The following is a 26,849-nucleotide window of genomic DNA, read 5'->3' on the forward strand; positions in this document are numbered from 1 at the left end:
CCTCAAAGTGCGTGTGGGGTGGGGAGCGCACGGGTTTCTCGCCAACTCCTCAAATTTGCGGAGGGGCTCCCCATGCACCAGGCCCGCGGCCCGAGTTCTAGGCTGTCGACTTTGGGGGGCCCCTGGTCTTTGCGAGCAGGCGGCAGACTGCAGGCAGCAAGGCCCCGGGCTCGTTCAGGACGGGGTGCGCGGGTCGCGGGCCCGGCTGGCCCTTCCCCGAGAGCCGGCGCGGGCTGGCGCGGGGAGGCCGGGACCGGCGAGCGCCGCCGGGGCCACCTGCGCGGGGCCCCACGGCCGCAGGTCCTCTCGGAAGCGCGCCGGCTTTGGCCGGCGGCGAGGGGCGGGGGCGCGGGCCGCGTGCGGGGGGGCGGGCGGCGGCCGCGCGGCTTCCCCGAGGCCGGAGGCGGGGCGGGCGGGCTCGGGAGGCGCGGGGGGCGGACCCGCCCTCTGCCGCCGCTGCCCGCCAGCTCGCCAGCTCGCACTCGGTCGCGCCGCGGGTCCGGCATGGGAGCTGCGCGCGCCCACCCGGCGCCCACACCTGTCTGAGCGGCGCGGCGAGCCGGGGCCCCGGCGGGTGGCTCCGCGCGGGTGAGTGCGGGCGTGGGGGACACCGTCCCGGCGGGGACAGCGGGACAAAGGGCCGGTGCGCGCCGGGCCCGAGGGACCTCGGGCTGCGGGGAGCACCGGAGACCGCGCCCCGGCCGCCCTCGAGGTCGAGGGCTGGTACCGGCGGCCTGGGGGAGCTCCGCCAAGACTCGGGCTGCGGGGCATTTGGATTCACGCAGTGTCACTCATGGGGCGGGTGGGAAAAGAAGGTTTTGCAGCTGCCATCTCTGATGCTGGGTGGAAGTAGTAAAAGAGCCCGCTCTGGACACGCTCTCCTCTGGCTGACAACACCCGAACCTCCTACACACGCAGACGCACACACACACCCCATCACTTTTTTCTTTTTCATGTATGTATTCCAACAAGATCGGAACATTACTTTTTTTTTTAACCCTGGGCACGTGATTGTGAACACTACTGAGCAAGCAAGGAAAGTGCAGCAAACAGGTTGGGAAAGTCTCTTCTCTGTAGCTTTGATAACCGTGAGCTTCCCTAGAAACTACTGTCCCTGAATTATCGACAATTGTTGGAAGCAAGTATTTCTTCTTCAACCTGTGGACATTCGTCTCAAGTTAACTTTTAAATGAAAGTTTGAAAAAAGTTTCAAAAATGTTTTAAAAGATGAGGGAGAAGATGAAGGAAAACTACCGCTCCCTTCCAGAATACAAGTGAGGTTTGCTTTCGAACATCTCAGGGGAAAGCAGCTGATAAGAGTCCTGTTTGTTTTATTGCCCTTTGGGCAACACCCATGAGACTTCAGAAACAGCCGCTGGCTGGTGGAAAGCTCCTGGTTGTTTGGCATCTGTGTTGGCATAGGGCAGCCTTCTCAGCTCCTGAAACTGAACTTGAGGGGGTCCCTGTGCACTCCTTAAGAGCAGATAGGCCAGTGCCAGAATCGTTTTCACGAAGCCCTGTGGTAAGGAGTTGAATTTATAGTTTGAAGTCAGCTGTGGACAAAAGCTGAATGCCAAATTAGTATCAGTCTATTTACTGCACTTGTTTCAGAATCATACTTGTGCATAAGAGCATTTAAAATAGACCTTATAACTGCATCTCTCAAGAAGTCTGTTAGGAGTGGATTGGAGGTGGAGTGGGGAAAAGGAACTTAGGAACTGCCACAAAAGCCGCTGTGTCTACTTGTGAAAGTGGTTGTGATCATACGCACACCATCTGCATTTGAATAAGTTGTTTCACTGGTATTTTTCCCACTTAAATAAAGTCAAAAGATAACTTGTTGTGCTTTCCTGTGCCTGAACTGGAAAGGAAGCATTTTTCCAAGGTAACTATTAGGGAATCTCATTTTTGTAACAGTGACAACTTATTCAGGTAGATGATGAATGTAGGTGCATTTTTCTGTCTGTAGCATAAGTGCCAAAGTGCCCATCAGTGGGTCTGATAACATTACTGGCCCCTGTCTGCAGTGTTTAAGAGTCTCAGGTTCTCCTGCACATCTTTTCTCATCATTCCCTTAGGATTTAATCCATCAGCCATTATTCATGCATCACTCCCTCTGACTCCAGGGAATTCGTTTCTCATGGTCTCACCATTGACAGTTTTATGTTCTGTTCTTGTTCTGCTGCCAGGTTTGTTCCAGGCTCACTGGGGTAGTTCATTTTGCCTAAAATCTGATGGAGAAGAAGTTAAACTTTGACCACAAGATTCTGTTTAGGGTAGCTGGACTTGTAAATACCCTGCATTTCTTTCCTGTACAAGACTGCAATTCTTATACCATTATGTGATTAGGTTTGCTTCCCTTTAACAGGTTCTGTGCCTCAGGAAAATGAGAGCAAGCTTGGCTGCAGAGTATTCCCAGAGCTTTGTTCATTTTTAGCTATTTGCTTTAGGAATTAGCATGGTTCCACTGTTCAATATCCCTGGCCACAGATTCCATGGAAAAAACCCTTTGCCATCCTTCCAAATGGTGTCCAAAACTTTTATGCTCACAAGCTTTCCTGCTGTTTCTTCCTGTCACTATTATTTATAGTGGTCACAGGAATTCGGACATTGTACAACAGAGAATTTATGTCCTAAGGATTAGATTTTCCCCACCAGCACTTGTTTGCTATAGGAGTTAAATCAGTCTCCCAAACACTTGCCCTCTTGAGGAGGCCTGTGTTGTTGCAGCTTTCAAGGTGCAGAACTGGGAGAGAGCCATCTAGGCGCCCAGTCTCCGAGCAGTGATTTTGTTGTTGTTGTTGTTGTTTTTAAATTTTTTTTGAAGTATAGTTGATTTACAGTGTTTCAAGTATACAGCAAAGTGATTCAGTTATGCATATATATGGATATAAATCTATTCTTTCTTTTTCAGATTCTTTTCCATTATAAGTTATTACAAGATATTGAATATAGTTCCTTGTGCTATACAGTAGGCCCTTGTTGGTCATCTATTTTATATATATTAATCCCAAGCTCCTAATTTATTCCTCCCCACCACTTTCCCCTTTGGTAACCATAAGTTTGTCTTCTGTGTCTATGAGTCCAAGTAGTGATTGTTGTTTGCACGATTGATAATGTGCAGTGTCCCTCTACAGTAAGGTTATTAGTGGGCTTATGAAGTAGCAGCATCTTCATAAGGTATAAATATTTTTAGATGCTGGATAGCGGGACAATGGCTAATGTTAAGTGATGGAACATGGAATGTGTAACCGTCTTGTGAGTCAGATACACAGAGCTGGAAAGAGAATACTGTTTCCATATTACTAAGCATGGTGAAGAAATACTTGCTTACCTTCATTTTCCATTCTGCTTTGTCATTTAGGTGAAGTGATGCATGAAAATACTTAGTTGGAAACTTTAAAAGCTATTTATGTATCTAAGGACTTCTTATCCAGTAAAGGCTTATTCCTAGAAATGAAATGTTGTGGACTTGAACTTTCTTCATCTAGATTTAGATACAAGGATAAGATTTGGAAATCTTCATGCCTTTTTTAAGATGTGAGTTCCAGATAGTTCTATAAGGATAAAGTGATTGATTTGTAAAGGCAAGAGAGAATTGAAAATTATGTAACTCATTAGTTACCTTTCCAGTAGTGAAATAATGAATGTTTTTATTACATCTGTTTACATCCTAGAGTGTTTATGTTTAAATAAACTGAAATGGGCATAGTAATGGCTGACCTAAAGTTTATAAAAATGGAAACAGTAATTGTCTCCTGGGGAATTATTCTAGTATCAGGTGAATTGGGAAATTATTGCAGAGCTACCAAACTAATTTTAAAGCATCACAGTTATCATTGGCATTTTATTAATGGGGAAGGAGTCAGGGCAAGGTGTGAATGCCTCAGGAAAGGCCCTGATTGGGCGGTAGGGTGTGTCCCCCCAGCCACCACCTCTCTGTACACTTTCCTAAGAGCATTCACACCTCGCCATCCTTCACTCCATTCTTGAAAGCCGCCCTCTGCTGGGCCTTTGTTTCCTTTGCAAACTGATAGGGAAACCTTGTCACCCAGACAGGCAAGAGATTAGCATGATAAATTTTCCTTTTCCTTCCCCCCTCCCCGCGCCTCCACCCTCCATAATTCCGTGAGTAAAACTCCTGAGCAGTAAATGACAGTGCAAATGCTATCTGTAGACAACATAGTGCCTGACCTGGACTTTTGTGACGCTGGAAAATTATAAAATGAGAGAATCCTGGATCTGGAAAGACCGGAGCTAAAAGACTAAAGAGATCATCTGGTTTGGGTCACTGTAACAATTTCTAGACCATCGTCAACACACATTTGGTAAGGGAGTGAACAACTTAGGAAGCTTGTAACTTTAACACAATTGTCAATTTAAACCCAGTTGGGGGACCTGAGAACACATACCTTTATCTTCCAGTTTCTGATCAGGTATTTAAAAACCAAATCAATTTGGAGTAAATTGACCTGCATTAATTTCTAAATCTGAATGAAAGTTTGTATTTTTTAATACAATTTTGTGGCTTTCAGAATAACATAGAAACTTTAATCAAGATATGAAACGTTCTCAGAATAAGGTCCTACCACACAAGTTAATGAATAGAATTGAAGTAATAGTACAGGAAACTTGTAAGCAGTGTTTCAAACTAATAGAATTAACATTTTTGAGGTATCTGAAAAGTTCATTTCTAAGAGCTTTACCCTGCCCTGTTGGTTCAGTTTTACATATAGATGGCTGACTTCTCCTAAACTGGCTAAATGACCAGAATTTAAGTTGTAAAGGCTCTGGATGAGTAATATTCTTTAATATTAATCTAGAGTATTAATATTCTAGTCATATTCTGCAATAACCTCTTTAGCACCCTCTAACAGCATTCTGTGATTTGTAAGTAGTCCCAAAGGTCCTTGGCATAGTTGTCATCATTTTGCTGAAGAACAAGTTCGATCCTCTGTGTTGAGAGGCTGCAATGAGGCCGTGGCCGGTAAGAGAGCCTCGCTGACCGCCCAGCACTCACACCCAGGAGAAGACTTGTTTCCGTGCTCCACACCCACTAACTCATGAACTGGTTTCTGAAGCATTTCTTTTTCCTTTAGAAAGGCAGATGTTTAAAAATATATACATATTTATTTATGTATGCCATCGTGGTGCTTGTGAAATGAGGCATACTTCAAAGTGTTTTTTAAACAGGGGGTTACTATATAGGCAAAGTACTTGGAAAAGTGACACGAGAATCAGTTTTTCCTGTGATGGGGTATATTCATTAAGACAGGGTTCCTAGATGGATTTTTTTAAAGTGTATTTGAACTAGTTTCAGACTCTTTCATGCCATTCTCTTCCCTGACACCCTTGCCAATGGACAGTTCCAATGTTTGGATAAATGGATAAAGCTAAAGACACAGGCCACTGGCATAATTCTGCTACAGCAAATAATTCACACTCTGTACATCCAGGATCCAATTCACACACAGACTTCAGATTTGGGCTTTGAAGACGCATGTCCTAGATGATAATCCCAGTATATTTTAACTGTCCTGTTCTTCCTGCACCTTGAAAATATCTACAGCTTATGATAATACACTGGATCATACTATCTCATCTCCTCCTCTCTCTCCCCCAAGAACTGTATTTTGAAAACAGGAATACTTGGCAGCTTGAACCTCTGGATTCCATGTTTTCTTTCTTACGATAAGCTGTAGTAAAACCTGGCTGAACGCGTCTGTTGCTCAGTGTTAGCAGGCATTCACGTTCTCCGCGTTAGTCAGAGGGAGGAGGGATGGTGCGTAGGGGTCCGGAGTGCAGCCCTGCAGGAGACACGTGACTCCTACTGCATATCACACTTGGCAGGAATTCTGGTGTTGGGGGAGCCTGTAGACAGCAACTTACAGAGACAAGGCTGTCCAAGCCCTGGGTATGTCCAAGGACTGGGTCCTCAGCCAGGAGATGGGAATAATCAAACACAGAGTCATCCCCCAAAGTCTCCTAAAGGGTGGTCCTCACCACACCTAACTCACCCCCAAGCCCTCCTTGGGGAGGAGCACTCTCTCTGCATTAGCATCCCCTCCCTCACCCACGTAGAACCATTAATCCTGGCAGTACCCTCAACCTGCACATAGAAACACATGTGTGCACATACACATGCCCCTCGCCATGATTTCAAAGATTTAGAGAGATAATTAGATGTATTTCCTCCACACGAAAGGGTCCAGGGACTCTTCCTCTTTGGAAAAATGGAGAGAAACAGTTTCAAGGAATCAGAAAGTCCCAAGGCACTGGCTTTTCCAAGCCTTCATTTCTTTGTTTTCCAGCCCTGTACTCGACAGAAGTGGCATCAGTAAGAGTCAAGCAGAAAAGATCCCAGAGGGGAGGTGGGGCAAGCATGTACTTGAGAAACACAGCGTGTGGACATTGGGAGGACAGCTTGGCGTGCTCAGCTGGACTAGATCAGATCAATGGGATTTTCCAGTTTTATGTAAAAGAAAGCAAAAGGCACCCCAAAGTTGCCAGCAGGTCTGTGCTCTCAAAGAGGAAGAGTGAGAATAGTGAAACAGTTTCTTCCTGATGCCCACGATGTTCCACTAACCTCTTAAGACCTAACCCCTCCTTGTCCTCATCTTGGGATCCTTGACTGTGAATGAATTAACCTGCCTGCTAAGTCAGCTTCTCCTGAACAGAAAATTCAGAACCAGTCAGAGCCAACTGATGCTTCAATATTTATAAAAGTACTTCCAATCTTCTTTGTTGTTGTATTTTCTTGTAAGGTAACTTTTCCAGGTCTTTAAATGTACCTTTCAGGATAAAATCCAAACTCCTTCATTTAGTATACACAGCCCTGCATAACCTGCCTCCTGCTGCTGCCTGCACCACGTCCCCGGTACGCACCTTGCTGAGCTGAGTGTAACCCCTGAAATGATTTGTACTATTGCCTGTCTCCATGCCCTCGCACAGACTGTTGTTCCCTCTCTCCAAGTGTCCCCTTCACTCTGCCTCATCTAATTTCTGTTCAGCTTGAACACCCATCTCAAGCATCACTTCCCCTGGAACACCTCCCCTGTCCTTACTGCCCACAACTGGATCTCACGCCCTTTCTCTGAGCTATCACGTCATCCACATACATCTCTGTCACTAGCACTCATCATGAGTCATTCAAAAAGTATGTTTTTTGAGCCACACTAATTATTCATTCACTCTTTCATTAATACAAGCATCCATTCAATAAATCTTTGTGGAGTGCTAGCATAGACCCAAATTCAAGGCATTTCAACTAACTGGGAACACAGACACACAGACCTGAAAAAGTAACCAATAGAAACAGTCACAATATGATACCTGATGCAACATGAGAGCTTTAGATCTTTAACACGGATCCTAGTAGTATACAACAAAATCCAAACGAAGAAGGAATACTTTGTTAAAGGCCTATCTACTCTGAAACTAAATGTATGATAGTTAAGCTTGTCCTAAATTCAAAGCAAAACTAAAGTTTCCTGACCTCTTCTGAATCACTCACCGCTGAGAAGCAGTTGGAATCCCAGTAAGTGTGACGCTGTGGGGTCATCCTTCCTTGATGCCTTGGTCACTCAATAAACTGCGTAATTTCAGTCTACCCTCTAGATGGGCAAGTTGCTCTGAAAATTTTCCAAGTACAAGTATAATGAGGATGAGAGGAAGGAAGGAAAGAAAGGCAGAGGGACCAGGGAGGTAGGGCTGATGAAGGTGTAGAATCAAGCATAGGGAAGGTTCAGAATTACATGGAAATTGGGGCTGGTGGAGCAGTTCATCTGGGGACTAGTGACCGTACACACACAGCCCTGCAGAAGGCCAGCATCAGGGGCACCTTAAACATGGAGGGGAATGAACACCCGATTTCATTTGGGGCTCCCAGCCACAGGCACTAACAAGGTCAAGTCCTCACGGCATCAGTGAGACCATTACCCTGGAATTCCTCTCCACACCCTGATTCCTGAGGCGGGTTCACAGGTTCAGAGCAATGACAGGCATGCTGCCGGGCTGCTTCCACGGTCCAGGAGCACAGCCTCTCGCGCGGCTGACCTGCTTGTCTTCGTTCCTACAGGGTGGTGCTCAGCATGGCGGGGACTCCGGGCCTCCTTTTCCTCCTCCTCTCCCTCCTCCTCCATACTGTCGGGCCGGTGAGCCCCTACAGCACCCACTGGAAACCCACCTGGCCTGCTTACCGCCTCCCTGTGGTCTTGCCCCAGTCCACCTTCAACTTGGCCGAGCCAGAGTTTGGGGCCGAAGCCAAACTGGAAGTGTCGTCCTCGTGTGGCCCCCAGTGTCACAAGGGAGCCCCACTGCCCACGTATGAAGATGTCAAGCAGTACCTGTCTTATGAGACCCTCTATGCCAACGGCAGCCGCACAGAGACGCAGGTGGGCATCTACGTCCTCAGAAGTGGCCAGGGGGAGTCTCCGGGGAAGTCTCGGAGGAAGCGGCAGATTTATGGCTACGACAGCAGGTTCAGCATTTTTGGGAAGGACTTCCTGCTCAACTACCCCTTCTCAACATCGGTGAAGTTATCCACAGGCTGCACCGGCACCCTGGTGGCGGAGAAGCACGTCCTCACAGCTGCCCACTGCATACACGATGGGAAAACCTATGTGAAAGGAACCCAGAAACTTCGGGTGGGCTTCCTGAAGCCCAAGTTTAAAGATGGCGGTCAAGGGGCCAACAACGCCAGCTCAGCCATGCCCGAGAAGATGAAATTTCAGTGGATCCGGGTGAAGCGCACCCACGTGCCCAAGGGTTGGATCAAGGGCAATGCCAATGACATTGGCATGGATTATGACTATGCCCTCCTGGAACTCAAGAAACCCCACAAGAGGAAGTTCATGAAGATTGGGGTGAGCCCTCCCGCCAAGCAGCTGCCAGGGGGCAGAATCCACTTCTCCGGTTATGACAATGACCGACCGGGCAATTTGGTGTACCGCTTCTGTGACGTCAAAGATGAGACCTATGACCTGCTCTACCAGCAGTGTGACGCCCAGCCCGGGGCCAGCGGGTCCGGGGTCTACGTGAGGATGTGGAAGAGACAGCAGCAGAAGTGGGAGCGAAAAATTATTGGCATCTTTTCAGGGCACCAGTGGGTAGACATGAATGGTTCTCCACAGGATTTCAACGTGGCTGTTAGAATCACCCCTCTTAAATATGCCCAGATTTGCTACTGGATTAAAGGAAACTACCTGGATTGTAGGGAGGGGTGACACGGGGTTCCTTCCTGGCCACACACAATGGTTTCTCAAGTTCTTATTTTAGGAGAGGCCAGATTTTGTCACTGGGAGGGGTGTGTGTGCGCATGTGTGTTTGTGTGAAGTGTGTTTGTGTGAAATGTGTTATCTTTTACCTAATTTCTTTAAATTGCAAGATGACTGGCTATATTATTTGAAAACTGGTTTGTGTGTCATGTATCATTTGAGCAGTTTGAAGGCATACTTTTGCATAGAAATAAAAAAAAACATGCTGAGGTTTGGGGCAATAGGGAAGATTGAGTGATTAAGTTAATCTTTCACTTTTTGAGAACATTGATTTTTATTTCATCTGAACTTGTTTCCAAAGTTTATATTAAATACATAGCATACAGAAGAGATAAATTCTTGTGTGTGTGTGTGTGTGTGTGTGTGTGTTTTCTCCTGAGATTCATCTTGTTTTGTTTAGTGCCTAATCATTAGTATTTCCAGATGGCAAGGTTCTCCACCACATACAACTCTAAGGAACTTTTATAATATTTTTTGAGAGGCAGTTACACGATTTTGGATTTAGGGGCATTTGCACGGTAGTCCTGGGTCACTGAAATAATTTGTTGACTATGTCGGTGCACATTATTAAGCTGTCTCTTACAGTAAGTCAGTATCCCAGGCGTCTTTCAGTTTTGAAATCGTTTCTCGTCTGAAGACACTTGCTCTACTTTTGGGGAAGAATTTGCATGTGGTTCAGCCAGTTCTGCAGTCAGGCCAGAGTAGGCAAGGCTGCTTATGCCAGTCCTTCCATTTACAGGATTTCACTCACATTTCTTGAACTAGCTGTCCTCCAGAAGACAATAATCAGGGCCTAATTAGAACAGGCTGCATTGCTTCCCAGCTAACAGTTGTGGTCACACTAAAAACAATCATTGTATTTTACCCCTGGAGTGTAGCACATCTCATGTTTTATCATTTGGATGGAGTAATTTAAAATGAATTAAATTCCAGAGAACAATGGACGCATTGCTTGGCAGATGTCACAACAGAACAACCACTTGTTTGGAGCCTGGCACGGGCATACAGCCTAATCAAAATTATTCTGCACAGTTTTCAGTGCGCTTTCAGGGAGCTGTGTACGGGTGCACTTTGGAAACTTTTCTCTCTTACTTTACTTATTCTATAGTAAAAATATTTGGAAAGTACTTCAAGAAAAACCAATATGGCTTTTTTTCACTAGCTTCAAAAGGGCCTCTTTTACTGGGATATTCTAGGCTGCAGACACTTATAATCAAGTTCAAGAGTAAAAGTGAAAATTGGCAAATGTAAAGCAGATCAAAATCACCACCTCAATAAATTATGGATGTTTTATCAGAATGAAAATTGCAGGATAGAAAGAAAAGACTTTGACTTATTTTGTGTTTTCATTTTATGCCTCCTGGCTTGAGCAGCTCTTTCTAAATGTATCAGTAGAGGAAAAAGCAGATGAATTACAAAGCAGATGTGCCACGTGCTTGCACCCCTGGCAACTCCAGCCGGCACTGTGACTGTTTGTTTATGAGGACGTTGAAACCCAGGGCTGATGCTTAAACCTTCTCTGGGTGATTTTTGGCTTGTGTTCCTTGAGCTTTTCTAAAGCATGACCCTGATAAGGCACTCGAGAAACTACAACCATACTGCTGTCTTCAAATCACGTAAGAAATTCTATGCATAGCAGAGCTGCGGGGCCACAGGAATCTCCTGAGTTCCGCCACAGTATGGCTTGGACGCTACCAGGAATCCAGCCTGAGGAAGAAGAGAGGTCTCCTTCTCTGTGCCTGGTATTTGGGGGGTTTGTTTGTCTTTGCTTGGTGCTAAAGGAGGTTCGCTGGGCGCCTCGACCAGATCTGGTTTTTTAAAAAATAGATGCTCCTTTATCAAGGCATACTTGATTTCTTGATTTCTCGCAACATTGAAACTTCCTCAGCAAGGGTCAACAGTGGCACAAAGTCAAAATAATACAGTATTTAGTTCACAAGTAGATGTAATTTACTAAGACTAGCACCCACAGGCTATGTCTAGCATAATTCATAGAATTGTAAAGGAAGACAATAAAATAGTTCCATATGCCCACTTTTTTAGTGGTTAAAAAAAAGGAAGCACGGTGTTAAAATATGGAAGTTGAAAAAAAAAGACTCTTGCAACATGATGAACATAATTAACGCTTTACATGTATTAGTTACACGTTGTAAGGATATATTCCTAGTAAGGCTAGAACAATGTTTCCCAAAGTGTGTGCCTTAAACACTCGTCCCTCCAGATTTTCTGCCAAAAATTAAAATGGCATAATCATCAAGGAGGAAGGGGATGCCTCACATTCTTCCCTTTTTCACTGGGGATTTAGTTGCCTGTTTGCACATTAAAAGCTCTAAGAAGTCCTGTAATAAAGAGTCATATTAATGTTTTTAAGTCTGCATTTCAATAAACACCTTTGATCACAGAACCCTTGTTTTCTCATAGGATACTGATGAGCAATTTAATGTTCCAATCAATACATTTTGGAGACTGCTATCACTGCCTTCTGGTCAAAGTGATGATGCAGAAAGTCTGAGTCCCGAGTGGCGCTGGGTACTGGGGCCTTTTGGGTGAAACAGAACCCCATATTTGGAAATATTCAGAGGGTAAAACGGGAGAGAATAAACTCGAAAATCATTTGTTGTCGAGAATCAGAAGATTGTGGCAGAATTTGGAACACATTTTTTCATAGACTTTATTCAAAGTGCTGGATTTTATAAAGGAGCTAGTCCAAAGGCATGGGAAAATAGGGCTAAAAGAGGTAAAGAAATAAAGAGGTAAAGAAGTCAGTGGCAGAGTTATACGTGTGTTCTTTCCTTTTTTTTTTTTTTTTTTTTTGGACCAGACATGGATTTAAAAAACAAACAAACAAACTGGGAGGTAAGTCATAACATCAAGGTCACACTCTTCACTTGTGTGACTCTGCCTGCTCAGTGGGCGGGCATTCCCACGGTCATTAACACCCAGGTCCGTGTGTAAGGTAGTGGTCTCTCTCTAACACCTGCGGGAGTCTGGTTCAAAACTGGTTGAGGATGCCAAGCTGGCACTGAAATAACAACTCTCTACTGTGCCCACCATGCAGTAGCTGAGGGTAAGTGGCAGCTATCCAGGACTATCCGGAGGAGCTGGGACAGCAGTCCTCAGCACTTCCTCTGTCATTGCTGGTCAGAGCCCGCAGTCAAGGAGCCTAGTGGATGGTCCCTGCACTGGCCTGGCTGTCCTTCTGGCTTTGCCTGAGTTCTACTGCTCAGGTCTGCCCCTGTCCTTGTGAAGCACCAGCTCAAGGATGTCTGGAAGTTGCTTCCCTCAACCAGTTTTTATGGATATTTGGTAGAGTGGCCATTTAATTTATCATCCAGAATGGAACGCATTTAAGACTGACTGAAACAGAATTCTATGAGGCCAGGGCAGCAGGGACACACCAGTTGTGTCCTGGGAAACCCAGCATGTCTGGTCACCTCGATTGATAAACACTTGGAAGCACTGTACAGAATGTGGACCAACAGCCAACCTTGTTAACCCAGAACAGCAGTGGGGCTACATGCCTCCTTGGCCTGGATCAACATTCTGCGGGCATCTGATAGCAGAAGGGCATTTAAAACCCCTGTTGATGGGGTGGAGTCTAGAGTACATAGGTGGTAAACACCAACCATTTCCAGCAGATGAACAACCCCTCTGTTTTTAGACTTCTGTTTCCCCAGAGAAGGAAATCAACCAGCTTCCAAGACTAGAGTAGATCAGGCTGAGAGGTGGGGCAGCAGACTGGTGTGGGACGGTGACGGCCGTAGAGTTGGGCAGATTGATTCCATAACTGTCTGTTCCTTTTGGTGAATAAATCTCAATGCACTTCAATTTAAACTTAAAACCCTCCTATCTGATTGAAAGATCCTCCCTCTCTCTCCGGGTTCCTACTCCTCCAGTGGGCTGGGGTAGAACAGAGGAAGAGGAAAAGGGCAAACATCTGTGTCCTCTCCTCAATTGTTGCTGCTTCTCTGACAACATCAGCTCTTCCATCCTCCTTAGCTCTTACCTTTTGTGATGTAACCCTCTGCCTCTTGCTGTTGGGGCACCCTTACCTGGCAAACAGGCCTCTCGAGTGGTGAACCAGGAAAAGAACCCAAACCCAGCCATCCTCTTCCAGTCTGGCATTACATGAGAAACTCACAGGCTTGCTATAGCTGACTGTGAGCTGCTCATTAACAATCTAGAGAGAAGCTGTTCTAGGCTGAGGGCACTGAAGTGCAGGGGCCCCTGGCAGGATCTAATTCAGTCTGTTCAGGAAGCAGGGGTTAAAAAGTATAAACTTACACTGTAAAATAAATAAGTCATGGGGATGCAATGTAGAATACGGTAACTATCAATAATACTGTTTTGCATATTTGTAAGTTGCTAAGAGCAAATTTTAAAAGTCCTCATCACAGGAAAAGAATTTGTAACTATGTGTAGTAATGAATGTTAACTAGACTGATTGTGAAATTATCATTTCACAATATATGCAAATATTCAATCATTATGTTGTACATCTGAAACTAGAATAATGTTGTATGCCAATTATATCTCAATTTTTAAAAAAGAATAACACTTAGGTTTGGGGCTGAGCATCCGGGTAGATTGCATGTACTATTTGCTGAGATGGGAAAGACTGGGGAAAGAGGATTCAATTTGGAATCAGGGTGGGGCGGGGGTGGGGGTGACAAAAATCAAGAATGTTTGTATTAGTCATGTTTGAAATGTCTAGTGGACAACCAAGTGGACATGTCAAGTGAGCACGCCGATTATTAAGAATCTCTGATTGCAAAACTCGGTAGAGAGATCTTGAATCAGCATGTAGGTGGCATTTAAAGCCACAGAGCGAGGTGGTATCACCTGGGGAGACAACAAAGAGAGGAGGCTTGAGAAGCCAAGAGGGCTGGGGACAGAATCCTGGTGCACTGTCCTTTAGAGGTTGGGTTCCTAGAGGAGGAAGTGGGGGAGGAGGAGGCTGCAAAGAGGCTGAGAAGAAGCAGCCAATGAGGTCAGCGGAAAACTAGGAAAAGCTCAGAAGCCAAGAGAAGAAAGTCTGAAGCCAGGTGAGGGAGGGAGGAGGGCAAAGGGACTCGACAAGAAGAAGTCGAGTTTAGAAGAGCCCCTCTGGCTCCAGTCGGCAAGGCAGGGTGTGGCGGGCAGCCAGGGAGGAGCCATCTGGCCCTCCAAGCACAACTTTGCCTGGCGCACCTCTGCTCTCCCCGCGGTTCTGCTCCCTCACTGCCTGTGATGACTGATTAACTGAATCCTCAGCTGAGCCTCGGGATAGCTCTGCCCTCAGGAAGGGCAAGGATTCAGGGCCGCAGGCTCCCTGGGGGAGTCCGAGGGTCGCGATAACCCGGGTTCAGGGAGGCCCATGGTGGTCCCCTCCCGTCCAGCCTGTTGTTCTCTGAGAGTGGAAAGTGCAGGGTGACTCTTCAGTGTAGTGTGTGTGTGTGTGTGTGTGTGTGTGTGTGTGTGTGTGTGTGTTTGTTTGTGTGTGTGTGTGATCAAGTGAGTAAAAATTCCAAGTGCTCTCTTAGTCCTGATTTATCCCGGGCCCCATCTTCAGACTTTAAAAGGACTAAGGCACTCTCTTCCATAAAGAGCGAGGACAGCTTTGAGAAGTGTCGAGTTCCAATCCACTGAAGCAAGACTGAAGTGTTTCCATTGGAGAGAAAGAGGAGTCTCAGAAAATGAAATAAACAGAGCAAGTGTCTGGAATGGGAGCAGCAGCTGTGGGAACAGCCAGCGGCTCAGCCGTGCCACAACTGAGCTGTCTTCTCAGGAAGGCCTTCCCTGCACCTTTTCTAAAAGCTCCCCCACAGCTGCCCAAGGCATGTTCTAAAGCAAAGACCTGGTTGGGTCACTCCCCTTTGTGTCCTGTTGACTAGACTCTGGCCACTAGAGGATAAAGGTTAGTATTCTTAGCCTCGAATCTACCACCCATCCAATATGGTGGTCAAGTTTATCCTCCATTGCTCCCTAGTCATACAGCCTGGCCTCCAGCAAGCTGCACTAAATGCACTGTGTTTTCAAGCCACCCCCATTGCCCAAGCTCTCCTCCTCTGCCAAGGCTGCCCTTCCCCCATCTCGCTAATTATTCAGCTATTCAACTACACTTCAGCAATAAGCCCCTCTTGATGCCCGTCACTGTCAGCTGACACTGGAGCTGCAGAGACAGACTGGACACATCCCTGTGCTCGAGGTGTTCCTGTGTCTTCTCCTTTTGAGGTCACTGTAGTCACGTGTCCAGCTCTACCTCCCAGAGTGGTAAGGCTCAGGAACTACTTCGTCTACGAGAATATCCTGGTGTCAGTAAAATGGAACTGCCACTTTGTAAATTGAACTAATTGAATGTTCCACTCACATTTCAATAAATCTTTGAGTTAGGTTGCCCTGTCTGGTTAGTGCATTTCTTTTCTGGGATTTATTAATACTGCTCTACATCCAGTTCCCTGATGGAAAATGCCATGTTTGGTAAACCAATGTAACTCAAGCATGACTAATATCCTCCATGGATCAGCCTTACTTGGACATAGGACATTGTCCTTCAGAAGTGACACATGTAACCACTTCAGGGTATTTGTCAGACCAACCAAACATAGAGTCAGAAAATCCCACGGAAATGCCACCAGTTTTTTCTATCCTCATGGGAAAAATGTGTTTGTTGATTGACTAAATAATATCAGGGAGAATTAATTCAATTCCCCCCCCCCTTTTTTTGATCAGCTTTGTTATGCCTCATTAAGTTCATTGAGCTGTTTAATGTCCCACAGTCACTTCATTTGCCTTCATCTGAGGGCTCAGAAATGGCAAAATGCTATGGAGGTTCATTCATAAAAATAATTTGACTTGAAAATCCAATTATTTATAACACCCACCACTGTGTGAAAGGATAAAACATATAATGATTACACTTGAGTCTATCCATACAGACATTAACATTTGTGATCAGATTTCTTTCAGTCCATTTTTTTTAATGGTTCATTTTTGTTGAAAATACAGTTCTTTGAGAATAAGAAAGAAACTTGGATTTGATTTTTTAAATTATCTTCTTACTGTGAGCTGCTGTTTCCTGGACATTTTCTATTTCATTTATAATGTGTCTTCGATCATATTTTTCTTGAATCTGGTGCTCCATAACCCCTTTATATAGTGTTTCTTTTAGATACCATTTTTAAAAACTTTTATCTTGAAATGTTATCAATCTGTCTAGAGAGTCAATTTAGTTATTTTCAAATTTTAAGCTCTTTAGATCATTACAATTGAAAAGATGAAAAACAAAGTAAGAAATTCTGTGATTGCAAATCAAACTTTTGCAAGTGGCTGGCCAGCACTTTTGAGACAAAAGTCTATACTTTCATGATGTGCCCTATATTTCTAGCTTACTGATTGTCACCATATTCTTGAAGGGAGACAAAGAGGCTTGTCTGATATACCTGAACATCAATTAGAGTTCTTTTGTAGAGTGTATCACTGTTCAACTCTAATGTTTGCCATTGGCTCACTGACTTTTTATAACCAGTGAAAACCCATCCAAGAATCTTGCAATTTCCTCTTGAATTTGTTCTTATAATGAATTTACACTCTATGGAGGTAAGTACTAGGCTATTCATTAATGAAATTAATAAGCATTTATTGAGGGCCTGCTGTGTGTCAGGCACTTTTCTAAGGGCTTTACATAGATTAATTAACTCATTTACTTCTCACTACAAATGGATGGAGGAAGCATTGGTTTTTATCTCCATTTCAGAGATGGGAAAATTGAGGCACACAGACATTAACTTGACAAAAACACACAGCTAAAATTGGGATTCATATCCTGGCAGTCTGCCTCCAGAGCTCATGCTCTGTTCTACTTACAGCAAGATGCCACAGAACTATGAGGAAGGTAGCAACTAACATGCCTCCCAGTTGAGGGAGGGGCATCAGCGACTACAGCACAGAGCAAGAGATGTTTAATCCTTGACAAAACTTCCATTTAATCCCCGAGAGCAACTACTAGCATATATTGAGTCATCTCAAAAGAAGATGCACTAGAAAAAATTAAGTGCATATATCTGCAAAGCTGCACTGCATACCTAAGAGCTTGTAATATCAGTACACATGTAATATAAATCATGCATGACTCTATATTCATTTTATGTGCTAATGAAGAATTCTAAGATTTCCTTTACATGCTTGTCATATCATAAGTCTGTCGTTCATTAAAACCTATTTCAGACATCCAACATTCAGAAGTTTCTGAAGTGCCTTGGGGAAAGGATCCAGGTTTTTAAGATACACTGTTGTTCTAATTCTGTTGTTTGTCATAACATGACTCTGAATAACTTTTATTTAATAAGTGTTTCTGACCATTTAGTAAGATCTAAGTCAAAAAATAACCCCCCAAAATAAATGGCAGCCTGAAATACCACATTGGTCTGCAGATTCAGACTAAACGATCTCGGATTTCTTCAAGCTTTGAAAAATACACTAAAAAAACCTCTCTCCCCAAGTGAACTTTCCCAGGCCAACTGGGCTAACGTTTGCTCATTCTTGGCTCGCCCCCTAGTGGTGTACTCTACTTATGACTATTTCTCGGATACTAACAAGTAAAACTCCTGGTGGCTCTGGGTATTTGTTTTTAGTTTTGTCCCTTCCACACCTTTTTGCATTTGCCCAGAAGGACCTCCAAAGACAGCATCTTGAGATGAAAAGTGAACAATGTGCAAAGTGGCCCAGACATGCTGTTGGCACTGATGGTGGTGAAATCCTTCCTTCAAGTTTGTGCTCTTTCTTTTCCTCTCTCTACCACGGGACCATGTCTTTACTTACCCACCCCTCACTCTCTTCCCTTTGTCAACATCCCACTGGAGTGGTGCCAGGTAGTCTGAGGGTGTGACAATGACTTATAGGCAATGCTGTGCCTTGAAAATTCCAATAAAGCCCATTGAATGCTGCTGGCGGGAGCCCCATCCTCTCACCCACATAAGCAAGTCACCACCCTAGAGGCCTCAGTCATCCCAGACTTCACGGCTCCTTCTGGGCAGCTGGGGCTGTTACTTGCTGGCCCAGCCACTTGAGCATCATCCAAATAGCACAAGAAGGGTGAGACCCGGCCAGCATCATGGACCTCACCCTCTGCAGAATGCTGAGTCCTGGTCCAGAACCAGGAAACTCAGTGCACACACATCATTACTTTGAACAACCTTCTTTAACAAGCAAAGAGCCAATACTTGGCTTGATGGAATGAGTACCTATATATAAAATAAACAAGGTCCTAATGTATAGCACAGGGAACTATATTCAGTATCTTGTAATAGCTCCTATAATGAGAAAAATATGAAAAGGAATATGTATGTATAACTGAATCATTATGTTGTACACCAGAAATTAACACACTGTAAACTGACTATACTTCAATAAAATTAAATAAATAAGAAGTTAGAATCCCAATAAATTTTTTTAAGTAAAACAGTTTTTTAATCATCCTGAAGAAAATAATCACCGGCTTTTATCTGAATTTTATAAGGATTGATGTCACAGATGAAGTGAAGATGAGTGAAGAGAGGATTCTTATTTATATGCAAAATAATGTCTATAACATGGGACTAGTCATTTCTTCCCAGCACAGTTGTGAGCATTAGAAATGGGGAACGAAAACTGACCAGCGAATTGTCCAGCACACTGTAGGGGTCCATTCATTGATTCATTCAGCCTGAAAATATTTATTGAGCACCTATTATATACAATGCACCCACTTAGGTAAAACTGAAAGATGTGCACCCTTGTGAAGCTTGCATGGCAATTTCTCCTGCCGCAACTCAAAAAACACAATTTAGGGGGGAAATGATCACCGACTTTCAGGGACTGGCAGTGTCATGTTGGAGAGGGGCTGCCACGTTCGGTGCGGTTGTAGAAAGCAGAAGTAGGACCAGCCGGTGGACTTTCGAGGGCAGCTGTTTTCCCCCAGTGAAAGGAAGACCCTGGCTATAATCAGCACTGACGGAAAATGGGATGGGGCTAAGTCTGGAGGCAGCGGTGGGGGTGGGCTGGAGGCTGTTCCATCAATGGAAGTGTTTTGCAGAGAATTCAGGACCTAGTGTGAGGGATCTCGACAGTGCACACCAAGCAGGGATGCCTGAAATCCACGTTTCCTTCTACCTCTTAGATCCAAGATGCTAGGACTGAGATGGAAACCAAGGTAATTAGCCAGAACGGGGCTGAGACTAAAAAGGTGAGCCAGGGAGTGTATATGCAGGCTCCACGCTGGCTACTGATGAACTGGAGCTACAGGTTCCTGTCATCTTCCGCCTCCAGGAATCCAGCACCTGGGGTCTGCGTCTGACCAGGCTGAGGGTGGGGAAGACCTTATCAGGAGATGGGGGCAAGTCACTGTCCTAAGAGTCAGGAAGCCATCAAGCAACTGGACATAAACATGGAAGCAGAGGATAATAATGATTAGACCTGCAATGTATTGAGAGCCTATTTCTCTTAATTTAGTATTTTCAGTGTGTAAAAACACCCTGAAAATAGGTATAGTTAATCCCATTTTACAGAACTGAGAGCCTGAGATGTTAACTAATTAACCAAAGGATACACAACTAATTAATAGTGAAGCCAGGGCTTGAACTCACTGTCTCTGTTCTTCCATGATGCCTCCCTAGTACGTGGAATGAGGCAGGGGACCTGGGTTCCACTCCTTCCCTGGACCTCATTTTCCAACCCTCAGTGAGAGAGGTGGGCTCAACAATTTCTAATTCAATTCAACCACCACCTCCTGAGGACTTACTAGATCCCAGAACCTGGCTAGGAGCAGAGGTTTAAGGTGGCCTGTCCTCATGGCGTTCACAGAAGAGTGAAGGAGGTAGGGTCACAAACAGATTTGCAAAAGAAGATGCTTAGTGATGCTTACTTCTGTTCGTGCTCCCACGCTCTGATTCATTTTAATGGCACAAAGCTCAATCACAAAGGTTACACTGAGAATTCAGAGCAGGGGGCCTTCGGGAAGAGAGGCTGAAGCTAAAGAGGGCCCTGCCCGGGAGAAAAGAGGTGGAATGAGAACCGTGGGTGGTGGGGGCAGGTGAGCATTCAGTTCTGAGATTGTGCTGGAACTCGCTCTCTCCTCTGGAGTTCCTCAGCCCACAAAACCCCATGAGCAACAGCAGAGGACCATGTTTGGGTACCTGACCCTGTTTAGAGGTGCATGGTCACTTTAACTCATTGTGATTTAAATCTCACTTGTTTCTACTACAGCTTCCCTCCCATCTCCTACTTTGAACTAGTGGGTGCTCAGTAAGAGAGGTGAACCGAGGCAGAGACGGGTGCCAGCTCTTCACAGGATGCTGATTTGACTACATGTGGTTCCTTGACCCTGTCTGTGATCAAAGCACCACTAACCCAGTAAACCCAGAAAGGAGCCTTTGCCGAGCCGGGCAGTGGGAAGCCATCACATCTCTCTGTGGGCACGGGCACAAGAGGCCAAGATCACAGCTGAATGTCTGTGGGAACGGGATAGCTCTGCAAATAGATCAGCAGAACCAAGTTTCCAAAACAGGAGAAAGTGTGAGCCTCTCCAGTCTCCATGGATTGTGGCCCAAATTCTTCTAAGGAGTAACAGCTCCGTGGCATTATTGAATGTGAAATCTAAATATTTGCTTTAGGAGATTATAGGAAAGCTGTTGAATCATAAGTGATGGCCCGATTTTGTACCCTCATGAACAGGTTATTGACACGGGGGAAGGTGTTATGCCTCTATCATGCTTTATTCCTTAAAATGCTTCTTCCAGCCTTCCCTTTCTTTGTGCCTATTCATCATTTTTCTTAATTCAGTATCTGGATTTTATAGAATCCTTTACAGTTTGACACCTCTTTTGCTCCCCTCCCATAACAGCCCTGGTCATCACCTTCATAATCATATTTTCTCACAACTATGTATTGTTCTTCACAGTTCGTAAAACACACATTCATGATGTCATGAACCCCCTAAAAGCCCCATGAGGCCGATAAAGCAGTTGCTATTACACACATTTTACAGGTGAAAAAACTGCCAGCTAAAGAAGTTAAATCATTCGCTCCAGGCTGCTAAGCTCAGTAGTTGAGTTTGGAATTGAACACAACCCTCCCCCTGCTTAACACTCTGGGTCTCAGCCAGCACCCTACATCAACAAGGTCCTGCATTTGGGCTGTGACGGACTTTACACAAGACTTGGATTCTGTTTTGTATTTATGTTCTTTTGTTTTTTTTTTTTTTTTTCAGATACCAAAACAGAAACAGTCATAGACATAGAATACAAACTTGTGGTTGCCAAGGGGGCGGGGGGTGGGAAGGGACAGACTGGGATTTCAAAATTTATAGATACTGACAGGCATATGCAGAATAGATAAACAAGATTATACTGTATAGCACAGGGAAATATATACAAGATCTTGTGGTAGCTCACAGCAAAAAAAAAAAAATGTGACAATGAATATATGTATATTCATGTATAACTGAAAAATTGTGCTCTACACTGGAATTTGACACAACATTGTAAAATGACTATAACTCAATTAAAAATGTAAAAAAATTTTTTAAATATAAAAATAAAAAAATAAAACTGATTATATAAAGTTGCTAGAGAAGCTATGTTAAACCAAATGAATTGCAAAAACAACTCATAAACTAGTAATCACTAAAAGGTTAATATGAAACAATAAAAATGATACATAATAAAAAAAGACTTAGATTCTACTTTTATAAAATTTTTTAAAATTTTGAACTAACTGTATGATTTATAAGGCAAACTGTATATATCAAAAGAAATTCACATATTTGCATGCTAAATAAACATTTTATAATGCAAATTACCACCACCTCACCCACCCTCCCCAGATTTCGGAAATGGATTCGCATTGTTAGTCATTATGAGGCACTATGCATTAGGTGCTCAATAAACATATTGTTAGATGGATGGATGGATGGACGGATGTGGTGCTGGCCCTGTTCTGGGTCCTGAAGACACACATTGAGCAGAACAGGCAGGTGCCTGGCTCCACATCACTCACAGTCAGTGGAGAGACTGACCGCCCGAATGCCATCTCACTTAGGTCTGATGAGTATTAGAATGTTAAATGTTAACTTTATCCTAGTCCAGGGTTTGATCTATCCCTTAGGCCCATAAGTACAGTGCCTGAGGCCCATAAGTACAGTGCCTGAGGCCCCCAAGCCTTTTAGGAAACTATAAAGACATTTGAACCCTGTGAAACAACAACAGATACAAAAATGAAATGATTCTCAAACACTGCTGGGATCTTGCAAACCAAAAAGAATAAAAATTGCACTATGTGTAAGATGTAATATATTGACTTTGTTAACTCAACTTCATTTTTGTCTTTATTGTTTGTTGAAATTTTCATTACATTTGAAAACAATTTAAAGTTAGAATTTCTCACATGGCAAGATCGCTGGAGAATGCACAAAGATTTCTCAGATATTACAAGCAAGCTTAAAGTAAGTAACATAACCAATTATCAAAAACATAATTATAAAAAGACTTTCAAAAACCTTACATGAAGCAGCAGGGGAGGCAGCACACTCAACTCCGGCCCCCACCACCCACAGCGGGGCACCCATGAGCAGCAGCAGTGCCTGCAAACCCTATTTCCTCCCCTCCCCCTACCTCCACCTCCTGGACACAATGGAGGTGCCTGCCATCTAGGTCCCCCAGACAGGGATGGCAGTGACAGTGACAGTGACAGCAGCAAGGTACCAGCACCCAAAATCCACAAGCAGTGACCATGAGGGCACCAGGAGACACCCCTAAGAGGGAGTGGAGAGTGGAAAGTGCCCACTCTCAAATATAGCCAGAGACAACTCAGATAGAAGAAACCAGAGACTTGTGCTACAGCACCGCTGAAAAACAGAAGAAAGGCCTCTAATTACTAACTGTTGAATTGTTAGAATCAAGTAAAGAAGCTTAAAGAAGAAAAGTGTTCATTACTTCAAATGCACCGGCAGAGGGACAACTCATCAAGCACCATGAAGAACCACAGTGGTGTGGTAACACAAAAGGAAAATGGTGCTTCCCTAGAAACAAACTTAACGTTAGGGAATCTTTCGATTTAACTGACAGAGAAGTCAAAGTAGCTGTCAGGGAGAAACTCAACAAGCTATAAGAAAACTCAGAAAGGCAGTTCAATGAGCTCAGGAATAAAATTAATGAACAAAAGGAACACTTTACCAAGGAGACTGAAACTCTAAGAAAGAAAAGAAATTTTGGAGCTGAATAACAATAAATTAGATGAAAATTGCATTAGAAAGCATCGCAAATAGAGCAGACCTCAACACAACAAAGGCCATATGTGACAAACCCACAGCTAACATCATACTCAGTGGTGAAAGACTGTAAGATTTCCCGCTAAGATCAGGAGCAACATAAGGATGCCCACTCTCGCCACTCTTATTCAGTATTATGTTGGAAGTTCTAGCCAGAGCATTAGGCAAAAAAAGAAAGAAAGAAAAGGCATCCAAATTAGAAAAGAAGAAGTAAAACTGTCACTATTTGCAGATGGTATGATTTTTTTATATATAGAAAACCCTAAAGATCTCGTCAAAAAAGCTAGTAGAAATAATAAATGAATACAGTAAAGTAGTAGGGTACAAAATCCATATGCAAGAATTTGTTGTGTTTCTATACACCACAACAAACTAGCATCAAGAGAAATTAGGAAAACAATCCTATTTACAATTGTAAGAAAAGAATAAAATATCTAGACATTAATTTAACCAAGAAGGTACAAGACCTGTACACTGAAACTTAAAGACATTGTTGAAAGAAACTGAAGAAGACACAAAGAAATGAAAAGATATTCTGAGCTCATGGATTAGAAATTTAACTTGTAAAAAACGTCCATATTACCTAAAGCAATCTACAGATTCAATGCAATTGTATCCAAATCCAATTGATATTTCACACAGAAATAAAACCAAAAATCTTAAAATTTACGCCAACTACAAAAGATCTCAAACAACCAAAGCAATCTTGAAAATGAAGGAAAAAGCTGGAGGTTATCACACTCCCTGGCTTCAAATTATGACACAAAGCGATAGTAATCAAAATAGCACAGTAATGGCAGAAAAACAGACATACAAGTCAACGGAACAAAATCAAAGAGCCCAGTAATAAACCCACACGTTTATAGACAATTAATTTACCACAAAGGAATGAAGAATATATAATGAAGAAAGGATAGTCTCTTCAATGAACGCTGTTGGCATAATAACACCCGGGCAACAACCACTCCTTCTCTGATGCCATAAGCCACAAGTGAAAACTTAGTCAAAACAGAAGAGCGCGAGTTGTCTTTGGAAAAGTTGATGAAGGCTTCAGCATCATACCATCTCAGCTTGAGTGCCTTCTATTTTCCTACCTACAAAAGGAGAGAAAATGAATCATTTTCTCACTTGTCAAGTGAATAGGAAAATGATCATTGAAATACATTAATCACATGCAGGGAACATTTACCCCTCAAAAAAAACCTAAGGTAAAACACATCCTAATAACACAGAAGCCGCCACTTGTCTTGGCTATGTATTTAGAATGAGCTCGTTTGAAATGATCATTTTTCTATTGATGTTGATTGATAGCCCAAAAGCAAGGTGCCAAAATAGTTTTTTCCAAATATAAAACAAGAGAGTGGATATTGTGGTCTCTAGTCCGTATAATGCAATATGTGGTTGGGTACCTAGGAATTCTAACATAAGTACTGTTACCGATATTCATTCTGCAAATGCTACCTAGTAGTGTATTCAGTTTAAAACAAAGACACATAGATTGAAAAGTAGCATTTTGTAAGCTCTGAACATGAATTTCTTTCATTTAGTCCTCAACGTTTGAAAAAGTTTTCATAAATTATAATTGTACAATGTAGATGCTGGAATTAAAATTAAAACAATGTTTTCCAATGAAAAAAATAAATAAGAATAATTGGTGTAGGGAAAACTGGACACCTACATGCAAAAGAATGAAACTAGCTCACTATCTTACACCACACACAAAAATCAACTCAAAATGGATCAAAAGCTTGACTGTAAGACCTGGAACCATAAAACTTCGAGAAGAAAATATAGGTGGTGCATTGGTCACTGACATGGGTCTTAGCAATATCTGTTTGGATATGTGTCCTCCAGCAAGGGAAACAAAAGCCAAAGTAAACAAATGGGACTACATCAAACTAAAAAGTTTCTGCACAGCAAAGGAAACATCACAAAAATGAAAAGTCAACCTACTGAAAGAGAAGATATTTGCAAATCACATATTTGATAAGGGGCTAATATCCAAAATATATAAAGAACTCATACAACTAAACAACAACAAAAACATGAGGATAATAAGCAGAAGATCTGAGTAAACATTTTTCCAATAAAGGCATACAGACAGCCAGCAGGCACGTGAAAAGATGTTCAATAGCACTAGTAATTAAGGAAATGCAAATCAAAACCACAAGGAGCTATCACTTCATGCCCATTAAAGTGGCTGTTATCAAAAAGAAAAGACAAAACAAGTGTTGGAAAGGATATGGGAAAAAGGGAATCTTTATGCACTGCTGGTGAGATTATAAATTGGTGCAGCCACTATGGAAAACAGCATAGAGATTCCTCAAAAAAATTAAGTAGAACAAACATATGATCCAGCAGCTATTTCATTTCTGGGCATTTATCTGAGGAATACAAAAATATATAATTCAAATATATTATATCCATTATATATCATACTAATTCAAAAAGATACATGTACCCTGTGTTCATCACAGCATTACTTAAAATAGCCAAGGTATGGAAGCAACCTAAGTGTCCATCAACAGATGACTGGACAAAGAAGATATGGTATATATGTCCGTGTGTTTGTGTGTTTGTCTACACAATGGAATACTTCTCTGTTGTTAAAAGATGAACTCTTGCCATTTGTGACAACATGGCTGGAACTTGAGGGTATTATGCTAAGTGAAATAAATCAGACAGAAAGACAAATATTATATAATTTCACTTATATGTGGAATATAAAATCAATCAATCAATGAACAAACCAAACCAAACAAACACATGGATACCAAGACCATATTCGTAGTTACAAGAAAGAAAGAGGGATGGGAGAGGGTGAAATGGGTAAAGGGAGTCAAATGTATGGTGGTGATGGATGGAAACTAAACTTTTGGTGGTGAGCATGCTGCACTGTACACAGAAGTTGAAATATAAATCCACATGAAACTTATATAATGTAACAAACCAATGTTACCTCAATTTAAAAAAAAAAGGAGAGGAGCTGGAGGATGGAAAAAATATTTGAATAATTTTTTAAAAACTCTCATGATTTGTCTGTGCATTTTAATGTGTTTGACACCAGCTACCAAAAATGAGAATGCCTGGATTCTGCCATTGCGGAACAACCCCTGACTGGTGGAACCAGCCTGACTGTGGGCTTCTCATTTCAAAGAACCACTGGGTTTTATTATTCAGTTGAAATATTTATAAGATGATTCTTGAACTCAGATCAATCAAAGAAAGGAAGGGAGGGAGGAGAGGGGAAGAAGTTGAGAGAGATTTTGAGAAGCTTGACTTTGGCAGGGCTG

The 26,849-nt window shown here is 43.1% G+C and overlaps 2 protein-coding genes across 2 annotated transcripts in view; one reads left to right on the forward strand and one right to left on the reverse strand.

Moving 5' to 3' along the window:
• The window catches only part of ME3 (malic enzyme 3), a 377,761-nt gene that overhangs the window by 279,523 nt on the left and 71,389 nt on the right, over positions 1-26,849 (reverse strand). The gene's annotated exons all lie outside the window — the stretch shown is intronic.
• Positions 482-12,040, forward strand: PRSS23 (serine protease 23). Its single transcript, XM_031460521.2, has 2 exons — positions 482-588; positions 8,078-12,040. The coding sequence occupies exon 2, from the start codon at positions 8,091-8,093 to the stop codon at positions 9,222-9,224; it is 1,134 nt and encodes a 377-aa protein (XP_031316381.1). The 5' UTR covers positions 482-588; positions 8,078-8,090; the 3' UTR covers positions 9,225-12,040.

The sequence above is a fragment of the Camelus dromedarius genome, chromosome 12 (assembly GCF_036321535.1).
Source record: "Camelus dromedarius isolate mCamDro1 chromosome 12, mCamDro1.pat, whole genome shotgun sequence".
Taxonomy (NCBI): domain Eukaryota; kingdom Metazoa; phylum Chordata; class Mammalia; order Artiodactyla; family Camelidae; genus Camelus; species Camelus dromedarius.